The sequence below is a fragment of the Daucus carota genome, chromosome 3, assembly GCF_001625215.2.
Source record: "Daucus carota subsp. sativus chromosome 3, DH1 v3.0, whole genome shotgun sequence".
NCBI classification, from domain to species: Eukaryota; Viridiplantae; Streptophyta; class Magnoliopsida; order Apiales; family Apiaceae; genus Daucus; species Daucus carota.
In genome coordinates, this window is record NC_030383.2 from 40,395,010 (window position 1) to 40,407,571 (window position 12,562).

Here is a 12,562-nt window from a genome sequence, read left to right on the forward strand (position 1 = left end):
AATGGTCACTATTATCATGGGAAAAAATTTGCAAGGCCACCTTCAAACAACAAATTACTTGTCTAAAGCACAGAAGTATGCAGCTGGGTAAATATTCAACAAAAAGGAAACAACATAGTGCCACTAAGCGACATAAGTTGTGCTAAAACAGCAACAATAAGATAAATATCTTGAGTTCCAAAACACATATGAACTAGCTCTTGAGGAAAGACTTAATTTGTACCTAAGTTGTGAGTTCCATAATAGCACTGACTATGTCTCCTTCATGTGTCTTGAGAGCTTTGACAGCCTTGTTTCTTGATACTCCTGCTTGTGTCATTACCAATTCAATGTCACGGTCATTCACACCAGTCTCATCAACTTCTTCCTCTTCCTCATCAGCCTGAGCTATACTAGGAAGTTCCGCCTTGGCCATCACAGATCCTATGTCCGGCATCTTGAACTGTTGGGCAGCTTGTGTTTGTAGCTGAGAGCTCAAATCCTCTATCTTTGCCTCCCCAAATATGATATATGTTTCAGAATTTGGGCTTTTGAAGACGTCAGGTTTTGAAATGAAGAATAATATCTGAAACATAAATACACTTTAAGAAAGCTCACAATTATCGGTAATTATATTTGAAATTAGGATAAGGCTATAACAATGGCTCACGTTTTTGGTTCTCTTGATGGTGACCCTACTAACACCTGTCACCGGTTTCATGCCGAGCTTCAACATTGCTTTACGACTTTTCTTCTCACTTCTGCTCTGCTTTGAACTTTCACTACCACCTGCAACTCAACTCACAGGAAAACACATCAGAAATTACAAAGGGACAAACAATTAACTTGCAGAGTTTTCTTAAGTATATATTTCTGCAATAAGTGTCCATCTCTTAGAATTAGAAAGGCAGGAGAAACCATAGTTTGATTTTGATATCTCCAGTATGATTATAAGCATTGTTGCTTAATGAAGCAAGATAAGAAAGAGCCAGGGCACAATGTGCAACTAAGCAAGGATACAAATATACAAGATCATATTACGGCAAACAACGCTGGATAGTCAGGATGGTCGGCTGAGATACTTAAACTATGTTTAATGCAAATAAGCATGTACACAAGCATATAGCATCAAGTATCACCAACCAACAAGAAGTTGTCAAGATAATCAACTAATACACTTTTAAACACACATTAGTAATTTTTTTATTGCATTTCAAGCCTGAGGTAAAAAAGAGAGAAAGAACCACAACAATGCTACGATTCTTTGCCACTGAATTTTTCTCTTGTAGAGCACAAATATATTTGGCTAAAAGATGGCTCACCGGTTCTTGAAAAATAAATTACTGAAGATAATAATACAAGCATCACCTAAATAGGACCCTTGTAGTGACCACAGAGAGCCAAAAGTGGTGAAATGATGCTTAAAGTTAAAAATGCAGGTGTTTGAAGAAGCAAATAAAAGCACAGTTAAAGACGATATACATTTATACTACATATTGACGTAATTTGGTGATTAACAGTTGTTGAGATAAAAAAAAGCCACATGAATAATTAAGCTGCATGTACTCGAAATCAAATAGCTTATAATGAGTATTATATAACTAAATTATGGGAATTAATCAGCCAATTTAAATCCATTATATGTCAAAATAACAGAAAGTAATAAATTATATGCATTCAAAAAGAAATAAAATTACAAATGCAAAGAGGAGAAAAGAAAGTGACCTGGAGTGCCATCTTCTTCCTTGTCATCGTCGTCATCCTCGTCATCGGAATCGGCAGCTTCATCATCGTGGTCGTCTTCTTCCTTGACGTCCTCCACTATTGGCTCTTCATTCTGTATATATTATATGTTTTGAATCACGCATTTGTTCGAAATTCAATAACTTATACTAGTACTACAGCATAAACACATAATTTATAGATTAGAAATACAGAGAGGAAGGGAGGGAGAGAGGGGGGGGGAGAGAGAGAGAGCGGGGGGGAGAGAGAGAGTTGAGAGAGCTGGAGAGGGGGAGGGAAACAAAGAGAGAGAGAGAGGGGGGGGGGGAGAGAGATAGAGAGAGAGTTGAGATAGCTGGAGCCTGGAGAGGGAGGATGGAGAGGGGGAGAGAGAGAGAGAGAGAGAAACCTCAAGTTTGTTTTGGATCTCAAGCTCGTCAACGACTGGACCAGGCATGGTTAATCGGCGGAAATGCGCTCTCTATATCTCTGCAGCAGCAGCAGCGAGTGAGCTGAAGAAGATAGACTTTGGGTGCCTTAGATTACACTGTCGTGCTCATTACCGGCCTTTTTATCTCCTAGGGTTACTATTTTTGGGCCCAGCCCGTGTCCATCCATCATCTCTGGCCCAATTTACCCATACTACTCGCAGCCCGCAGGATCATAAATTTTCTGATCCAAAAGTATTTTACTACTATCGACAAAATTTTTTTGATTAAAAGAGTGTGTGCTACTGTGCTTTATTCTAAAAATCGGCCTGCCTTTCTTACTTTTCACAAATAAATTATTTATTTTTTTTGCCAGAAATAAATTATCTATTTAAAAAAGAACAAATAGATAATATGTATTTTTATCTAAAAATAAATGCTTATTTCTACACACACAAAATGTTCAACATCCTCCTAAATACTTATTTTCAGACAATAATATATAAATATGAAATTTTACTTTAAATAACTCTATTAACCTTTTCCTTTTGCAATTTTGTGTATATCTCTTACTTGCAATATTAACTAATTTCCAATTCTATTATTTCAGTGTGAAACTGCCACCAAGTACTGCTAAACAAAGTATTCATCAACTATTAACAAAAATGCCGAAGCAGTAATATTTCCTAACAGCAGACTTGTTTTATATACGTGCTAAACCTGAGATATCAAACAAATAGAAAGCAGGTATGTTAGAGGATCAAAACTCTTTCAGTTCAGTTCCACAAGCTGTTGGTATCACTATTTTGCTCAAATCGACAGTTTTTCCACCCCTGCCTCTTACATCCTTGTCGCATCCGGCATCTCCCTTCACCGCTTCAATCTGTATATAATGTTTCGTTACATCCCTGCCACTCTCTTCCTTCCAACCAAATAAAAGAGTCAACAAAACCGGGGAGCAAAGAACAATCAAATGCAACCACTGTAAAGTTTCAATGTTGTCTTCCGACTAGCATAATAACAAAATAAAACAGTGACAAAAGTCCATTAAGAATATCCATTTCGATCAGAATTGCCCCCTTTGTGTGATCTATCCATCTTAGCAGAGACTTCTTTAAGCTACAATGCACATTCTATAGACTAAAAGACTAATAGTTGGCATTGCATTCTGTAATTCATTTAGTACAAACAAACTGCCAAGGGAAAAGGAGAGACTAACAGTGAATTTTATTTAATAAATTAGGTTTAGCAAAAAAAAAAAGGACTAAAGTAAAGGCATTCACGGACAATTTGCATTCTTTAATTCAGTTGGTACATAAAGAAACTCGCATATCATTTCTATATTAGCTGGCAGAAAATTGTAGCAGTAATTAGGCTCAAAGGTCAATAGTCAGCTTACATACTGTGTTTATTCAATCAATTACTTCAATATTTTTCTAATCAAGATGTATAGTAAGAGATTCAACACAGTAAGAACTAAGAACAGTTTGCAGTTAATCCACAAAAGCAGTTGATACGGCGAACAAAGAAATTAAATAAAATGCGAAGATTTATTAGCACTACATCAAAAGCTTTTAACATTCATATTGTAGCATAAGTAGAATGTACATATTCACCATGTCAAAATAAGATTACTACAATCTATCACTTAGGCAATGTTAATTTAAGACTTGCAACTTGACAAAATGATCACTTCCACCCAGCCAAACTCCAATAACTGATAGCTACAAGGATTAGTAGTTGGATAAATTTAAAAAGCAAAAGGCCGCAAAAGATACTTCAGAATCAGTTGACAGCTTTCTGGAGCGTTTGCATAGCTTTCCTTTGTAATTTCCAGGCTTCATTATTTATAGCATGACAATGCCCGCTCGATCCATCCCAATTTTCGCAAGGAGCAGCTACATCGCACACAAAACAGTAGCACTACAACCAACCAAATCAGAAAGCAATAAAACAGAATTCAAACACAAAAATATAAAATAAAGCCCAATACTTTAGCCAAAGCACATACATAACAACATTTACAGATTACAACATGTCCCCGATGTCAAAGCCATAACCCTTTCTCGATAGCAAAAACAATGCAACCAGAGACAATGTATATACCAAGCACTAACAAAACTTAATTTACCAGTTGACAGTAGCTTTCGTGATCGGTAGTGCTAAACGGATACTTGGCACAACTATGCCTCGAATGAGGAAAATCCCTACAAGCCACCTATGCATACAAAACAAATCAATAACAAAATCCTAAATCAAGGAAATGAAAAGCCCTAACAAACAGTGCAGATTCAAAAAACATAGAACAACATATTCAACAATTAAAACATAAAAACCTGGCCTTTTTCAGCGACAAGAAAAACATCAGGAGAATCATCAGCATTACTAGAAACAGAGAGCTTAGAAATACTCAAAGACTCGTCAGGGTCAAAATCTAAAATAAAGCAATCTTCTTTATCTTCAAAATCCTTCAATTCATTCCTGTTCTTTAAACAAAAGATTGGCCTTAAAGGGGTGCCCTCTTCGACACCATCATCATAACTTGGAGAATTCAAATCAATAATGTCATCTACAACAAGAAGGGGCTTTTTAAGATCCCCTTTAACTTTGCTCTCAAAATCACTCATTTTTTTGAAAAATAAAATGACCCTTTTGGCTTTTGTTGAAATATTGATAAACCCTAGAGAGAATTTTCAAGAACAAGTGCAACGGGACTCACGTAATTTGAAACAACTAGTGTAGCGTTGGTTCGGTTCTTTGCCCGCGTTTCGATTCTTGGAAGTGTGATAGTCTTTGGGCCGACTGTTGCTATTCTGTTTTGTACGCTTTGCGGCTTTGGTCTGTCACTCATGTTCTTAGGCCCAATGTTCTTTTTGACGAAAAGGCCCAATCTTTAATATGGTTTGTAATATAAGCAGGGGGTGTTCATCAAATCGCCCACGCCACATAAACCGTCCGCACAACTCCACACCACACCGCAAAATGCAGTTTTTTTTTTCGTGGTGCAGTTGTGGGTTCAAATTTTAACAAACCGTGCGGTGCGGTGCGAGTTGCGATTTGACATTATACAAGCGCGGTTCAAACGGTACCGCACCGCTATTTTCTAATATATAAAAATATATCACATATAATTAAAAATATTTATATTATATAGATAGATTATTTATTATGATGTTATTTCCTATGTTTGTATATATATATGTTCAAGTTACTCAACTTAATTTTAATAAGTTTACAATACAAATTAAGGTTAGTTTTAAGACGATAAATTAAATATTATAATTATATTTGTTCATATAAAATAATTTGTTAGTGTTGAAATCTTTTCATTTTCATCATTATCATACTCATATTTTAGTTTATATTTCTTTTGATGAGTATCGTAACTTTAAATTTATATATGTGTGTGTGTTTGTAAAAATTATTTTTAAATACATAGAGTTTGAACTTATATTTATATTGTCATTCAAAAGTATAATTTTTTTGAATTTATAAACCACGCAAACCGCATGAGTCGCACCACACCGCACCACAATTATGCGGTGTGGTTTACGCGGTTTTTATATTACGCGGTACGGTTGCGGTTTACGAATTTTCCCAAACCAAATCGCATGCGCGGGTTGGTTTGCAGTTTTAAGAAAAAAATCGCACCGCCCCCACCGTGAACACCCCTAGTCCCTCCCTTAAACATCCAACGTATAGTCTACCTTCACTATTTCCACATATTTTAAGATTTTTACATGATATAGTTTCACAATTATTTTTAATTTTTATTTTGAATAAATATATAAACTTCAAAATATTCAAGAATTTTTTTAAAAAAATATTAAGAAACTAGCATAAATACCCGTGCAAGGCACGGGCCGCTAATTTATATTGTATTTTAAATCATATTTTTGTATAAATTATCTTATTTGGAATATGCGTATTATTTATCAGTTTTTCTATAAAATATGCGAGTTTGATTCCTTTCTTTAAGCGAGTGGAAATATAATATTTACTATTTATCAATAATAATATTAATCACCATACTTTAAAAATTTATTACGGATCATAAACATATTTGGACGGATTAGCTTATGTTGTCAAATCACGATTAAGTTTCAAGATATTACAGGAATTCTTGTAATGCGTATATAATTTTCGATATTTTGATTGTGATTAGGTAACAATGTATCACTACCACAATCTCACGCTCCTATTTTCATTTTATTATAAGCGGTTTTATATGTTGTCATAATATACTTAAAGTGTGTATGGAGTATTCGAATATTTTGATAACACTTAACATTATTCGGACTCAACGTGTAATTTTTAATGTTCAAGACTAAATCAACCTGAAAGTGTGTAGATTTGGCGATGTTTAAGATTAAATCAATATGAAAGTGCGTAAAATAAATAAAATTTATGGGATTCACTTAAGTGATTATGATTGCGAAATTTAAATAAAAGTCAAAAATCAAAACACATGAATATTTTTGTGGTAATTGATTAAAATTTACATGAATTAATTGCTTGATTAATGACTTCAAATATTTTGTAGCCACAAATTTGTTAGAGATACTTTTATAAATGAAATTTTAATGTAAGATAATAAACGTAATTAATGTCATATTTTATGTGTAATTAGAGCAATCAAAAACATTTAATAATTTTAGTAAATTAAATGAATTTTTGGCTGGTATTCTTGTAATTATATGATGAGTAAGGGTATATCAGACGTTTCACAGCTATTTTCTTGATATTTTTGCCCTTAGTTGCCTTATTATATATATATATATATATATATATATATATATATATATAAAAGTAGATTACATTATATAAAAATCTCGAAATATGTGTCAAAAAATAGCATAAAAAATGAGCGGGAATAGAATGAGTATATAGTTTTGTCCGGTCTTTTCGATCCCTCGAGGCTTGATCTTAATTCGGTCATGGATAAGATATAACGGTTGGCTATGGGCCTATGGCACCTCTAAAATTTGCCATCCAGTATAAAATGCGCCAAGTGAGGCTCCCTTACGAAACTAACCGGTCTGAACGTAAAGTTTTCAAAACTAACCAGCCTACGTTCAACTTTTCAAAACTAACCAGCCTAATTCAACAAAACTCGGGCGACCCCAACTGAAAAATTTCCCCTGCACCGGACGCCCTCGTCAGGGGCGACCTCAGTAGTTTTTTTTCACCGTGCAGGACGCCCTTGTTAGGGGCGACCCCTGCTGAACAGCTGTGACGTGGTCGACACTATCACGGGCGACCACGTGTGCTCTTTTTTCGCTTAAAACCCCAGCCATCAGCCCCAAAACACCACAAAACACAACATTTCATACACAAGCACTGCACTGCCGAAGTGAAAGAAAAGGAGGAGAAGAGAAAAGAGGGAAAAGAGGGAGAATAGGGAGAAAATAGAGGTCGCCCGAGGCTCAGAATCGAGATTTAGCGCGGCTTAATACCAAATCAAATTCGAAATCTTATTTAAGGTACTATCTCCATTCTCTCTAAATTAGTGTATATATATATATATAATGACTTGATTTGGACTAATTTGTTGTTTGATTAACTTGATTTGCATGTTATAAGATCGGTTAGTTTAATGATTGTGCCTTGAGATTTGTTATTACATTTAGATTTTTAAATTTGTTAAATATTTTTAAGATTTATAATTGAAATTAAGGCTAATTTATAGATTTGATATGTTGGAATTTTAGATTTTGTAGGTAGAAAATAAATTTGAAATGAAGAGAATTAAATTTGAAATAAAATATAAAATTCGAATTAAAAAATATTATGGATAATTTTTAAATTTGGTAGTACATTATGATTTTTAAATTTGTTAAAAAAATTAAAGATTTATAATAGAAATTAAGGATAATTTATAGATTTGATATGTTGGAATTTAAGATTTTGTGCTTTTTAGATTTTGTAGGTAGTAATTAAATTTAGTTGGAGAGAAAAAATATAATATAATATTCGAATTAAAAAGATATTGAGAATATAATATTCGAATTAAAAAATATTCGAATTAAAATATATTAAAATATAATATTCGAATTAAAAATATAATATAATATTCGAATTAAAATATAATATAATATAATATTCGAATTAAAAAATATTCGAATTAAAATATATTTAAATATAATATTCCAATTAAAAATATAATATAATATTCGAATTAAAATATAATATAAAATAATATTCGAGTTAAAATATATTCGAATTAAAATATATTAAAATATAATATTCGAATATAAAATATATTGAGAATTAAAAAGATATTGAGAATATAATATTCGAATATAAAATATATTGAGAATTAAAAAAATTAGAAATAAAATAAAATATTCGGATAAAAAAGATATTAATAGCTAATATTAAAAAAAATCGATTTATATTAATATTATTAGCATAAAACAAAATTATATTAAAATTCGATTTATAATAATAAAAATTCGAAAAAAAGCAAAATAATCGAATTAAAATAAAAATTTCGAACTATATTAATAAAAATCTTTATTATATTAATAAATAATTCGAATATATGAAATTTCGAGAATTAGAATATTTATGAAATTAAGAGAATTAAAATAAATAGGAAATTCGAACAAAAATTAATTTAAGGTACGCTCTCGATTCTCTCTAAATTAATGTGTATATATATATAATGACTTGATTTGGATTAATTTGTTGTTTTATTAGCTTGAGTTGCATGTTATAAGATCGGTTAGTTTATTGATTGTGGCTTGAGATTTGTTATAATTGAAATTAAGGCTAATTGAAATTAAGGCTAATTTATAGATTTGATATGTTGGAATTAAGGCTAATTGAAATTAAGGCTAATTTATAGATTTGATATGTTGGAATTTAAGATTTTGTGCATGTTAGATTTTGTAGGTAGTAATTTAATTTAGTTAGAAACAAAAGCTTTGAATTCGAATTACAAATATTATGTTGGAATGAGATTTTGTATATATACAAAAGCTTTGAATTCGAATTATAAATATATTTGAAAGTTGTTGGCGCAGATGGATCCTGCAGCTTATCATCCCGGGCCGGTTAACGGCACTTTGTTGACATTGCAGGACACGCATAGGTCCACTTTTGTGTGGAACAGTAGTACGGTAATGACTTGATGGACTGTTGTTTATTAAAGTTAATGTTTGCTTCACTATAAACTGCTGACAAGTTCCTGTATTTTTAATTGCAGGACATTCCTGATCTTAGAGTCAGGACGAACTTCGGTGAGTACTGGAATGTAGTTGATCAAACCAGGCCGCCTCAGGCGATAATAGATGCTATTAATGATGCGGGCTTTGAGTGGGTGTTCAGGTTGGGTCAGGTCAAGCATGACAGGGGCTTGATTACTGCTTTTATCGAGAGGTGGCGTCCAGAGACGCACACTTTTCATCTACCTTTCGGGGAGGCCACCATTACACTGGAGGATGTCCATCACATTCTCGGGTTACGAACCACTGGCCGGCCATTTATTCTACATGGCTTCACCACACTATACCATAGATTGGATTTAGCAACCACTCAAAAGAAAATTTCTTCAAAAGCGTTGCAATTGAAAAAATAAACTGAGTATATTGCAATGCCGAAAAAATCGTTACAATAGAACCAAAATTTCGTAACAAATTTCGGAATGAATAGTCTATTGCAATGTTTATTAGCACCGTTGCAATAGATGTTATTTTTGGGCCAAAAAATTGGCGGGCCAGTGAAACTTTGAAAGCGGGACAACAAAATATTTTGCCGGGTTAATCAAAATAAAGCAAATTGGGGAAAATAGAAGACTCAGCCCATAGTCTCATAAACACTCCACTAAAACCTGGTCACGGAGAGAGAAAACATCGAAGAAATCTTGTGATCAAGAGAGAAAAGATCGAAGGAGGCGAGATAGAGATCGAAGAAAGCTAGTGATGAAGGGATCAATCTTCTTTCCGTAATAACTACTAGTATGTAATGGTTTGGATGTGTGTTTAATTGAGTTTTTACTTGTGTTTAATTGAATTTGTTCATGTGTTTAATCGATTATATATTGTTAATTTGGTCCTATGTTTGTTAAATTAAGGATTAATGTTCTTAATTAGGTCTTAGTTTTGTTTAATTAAGAGTTCATAATTTAGGGGTTTTGTTTGTTTGTTAATTTATGGGTTTAAGTTAGGCTTCTTAATTCTTCTGTTCTTTGTTGATTGATTTTCTCATCGTAAACACTTTGCTCTGGATTTCCTGTAAATACTCTCCGGTTGCTAGTGTACATATTAGTAACTACAAGCTTCTTTCTTTGTACCAACTCATGGCTGTTATTAATGGTCACTCTACTATAGATTTCAGTTTATTTGTATATTTGTTATAGAATTTACTTGGATATTGGGCCACTGAATCTATTATATAGGTGGATCCTGCAAATAATAGGCCATTGTAAGAAGGGGCTGTGGATACTATTTTAGAAGCTGAGGCAAAAAACCTTGCTATCAAGCGGTAAATTGCTCAGGCTGCTTCTGCTGATACTGACCTCCAGTGCCTTAGTTTACCAGCAAAGCTACTTATTGAGCCTGAGGACAGTGAAGATGTGGTATGCTTGTTTGCTTTACCACACTGGAACAGTTACAACAGTCCTTTATCGATACAATAGCAAATGGATCAGCATAAAAAGATGCCAGATATTCTTGTACAGTGTGTGAGCTCTGTTTGATCATATTATGTTACATAAACTGACTGCTAATATAGAATAAATATCAGCTCTTACCATTTTGTTGTTTCATGAATTTTGCAGAGAAGAAGACCAGGTGCAACCTCTGATAGAGTGGTTGATCCTAAGGTTGATCAAATCTGAAAATTTTCACCCTCTTTTGTTCTTAAAAGAACTTGGAAGTTTTATTATAAGATTCATCCCTAAAAAGCTTAATCTGCTGATGTATATGTTTTAACATATCTGCTAAAATTTGCTTCTTGTTATTTTCATATTTTGTATGCTCCTATTTCAACTTTGAGCCCAAAAATGTGATGTATTTGTGCGCAGGCATATGTGCAACAGCTAGAAACCAGTAGGATAAGGTTATCACAGCTGGAGCAAGACCTTCAAAGACCAACATTAGTGTTCCTTTGCACACAAAGCAGAAAAATAATTATGGAGCCTAGGTATTTACTTTAATTACAAAATATAATTTAATACATATAAAGAAGATGAGGGCTCTCATAAGTACTAACCAATTTAAACACTTTTAATTATCTTTTCAAGGATTTCATCTCTTGGTTGAAGAAATTTTTTGTAATACAGGCATTGGCTTGTTTATGATACAATTTATTTTGCATTTTCCACATTGACATACTATCTCACTTGCATAGACTGTTGATACTTGTTATCACTTCATGCATAAAGTTTCAATATTGCTTAGTAGTCCATTTGTAGGTAATTACAGAAAGATCCTTAATGCAACATAGACACAGTTGCCTTTTCTCCATATGCTTGATGAAAATTGAATAATTCTGTGTTCTCTGTTGTATAATGCAATTTAACTGTTAATATTAAATAATTTATTCAGGGCTTGTTACCATCAGAGAGTTTCTTTGCCTTTTCTATTTTTTCTAGCATATATACACCTGTGATAGTTCCTTCACCTCCACGATTAAAGAGGGATGAATAATAGCCAATTAAAGTTTCTTTCGGATGATAGTCTAACAATCACAGCACAGTGACTAGCATATCTGCACATGGAAACTATTTGATTGCGTTAGCAGCTAGGCTTTAATATAAACACAATCCACTTTTTACATTTCTTTACCTAAATAACTTCAGTCAAATTTCACTATTTTTACTAAGTTATGGAGCCTGGATATTTACTTTAATTACAAAATATTATTTAATACATATGAAGAAGAGGATGGCTCTCATAAGTACTAACCAATTTAAAACAGTCTTAATTATCTTTTCAAGGTGCCGCATAATTTGATATGGAATATGCACGATGGTTGGATGATGATCACAGACATATGGCAGAACTTTGAACTGGATTTCAAGCACATTTATCATATGGTGATCTTCGAGGAACTTGCTCTGCTTGAGGAATTCAACAATCTAATTGAGGGTGCTTTGCTGATTTCCACAGAAGCCCCAACAGATGGTTCTCTATGACAAGTCATTTTTTGTTGAGTTTTTGTTGATAAAAAATTTGATGTAATAATATATTGAGTATTTTGTTTAGCATTTCAGATTTAGGATTGTTTTTATGAATTTTAATTTTAGTGGTACTACTCTTGGCTGTGATTGTGTAGGCATGATGAGATTTGTGGAGTGTAACATTCATAGTTTTTTTGGGATGTTCTTGTAATGAACCTGTAATGGTGGAATAATATATTTTAATAATAGTCATGTCAATTTTTTTTATTCATACTGTTGCAATATGTGATTATAATGTTGCCTTAGA

General features: G+C 32.8%; 2 protein-coding genes across 2 annotated transcripts; both read right to left on the minus strand.

Moving 5' to 3' along the window:
- Positions 1-41: 41 nt before the first annotated feature.
- On the minus strand, positions 42-2,272 carry LOC108215283 (nascent polypeptide-associated complex subunit alpha-like protein 2). Its single transcript, XM_017387711.2, has 4 exons — positions 2,111-2,272; positions 1,705-1,816; positions 650-768; positions 42-565 (listed from the first exon to the last, which is right to left on the minus strand). The coding sequence occupies exons 1-4, from the start codon at positions 2,156-2,158 to the stop codon at positions 224-226; spliced, it is 621 nt and encodes a 206-aa protein (XP_017243200.1). The 5' UTR covers positions 2,159-2,272; the 3' UTR covers positions 42-223.
- A 1,388-nt stretch (positions 2,273-3,660) lies between these two features.
- On the minus strand, positions 3,661-4,918 carry LOC108215284 (RPM1 interacting protein 13). Its single transcript, XM_017387712.2, has 3 exons — positions 4,466-4,918; positions 4,261-4,347; positions 3,661-4,052 (listed from the first exon to the last, which is right to left on the minus strand). The coding sequence occupies exons 1-3, from the start codon at positions 4,754-4,756 to the stop codon at positions 3,915-3,917; spliced, it is 516 nt and encodes a 171-aa protein (XP_017243201.1). The 5' UTR covers positions 4,757-4,918; the 3' UTR covers positions 3,661-3,914.
- Between the last annotated feature and the right edge of the window lie 7,644 nt (positions 4,919-12,562).

Excerpts from the sequence above, each read along its gene's own strand:
- LOC108215283 (XM_017387711.2), bottom strand. The coding sequence starts at position 2,158 with ATGCCTGGTCCAGTCGTTGACGAGCTTGAGATCCAAAACAAACTTGAG. Across the intron at positions 1,817-2,110 it reads AGATCCAAAACAAACTTGAG|AATGAAGAGCCAATAGTGGA; the intron begins GTTTCTCTCTCT and ends TAATATATACAG. Across the intron at positions 566-649 it reads CCATCAAGAGAACCAAAAAC|ATATTATTCTTCATTTCAAA; the intron begins GTGAGCCATTGT and ends TTTATGTTTCAG.
- LOC108215284 (XM_017387712.2), bottom strand. The coding sequence starts at position 4,756 with ATGAGTGATTTTGAGAGCAAAGTTAAAGGGGATCTTAAAAAGCCCCTT. Across the intron at positions 4,348-4,465 it reads TTGTCGCTGAAAAAGGCCAG|GTGGCTTGTAGGGATTTTCC; the intron begins GTTTTTATGTTT and ends TTGTATGCATAG. Across the intron at positions 4,053-4,260 it reads ACGAAAGCTACTGTCAACTG|TGCTACTGTTTTGTGTGCGA; the intron begins GTAAATTAAGTT and ends GGTTGGTTGTAG.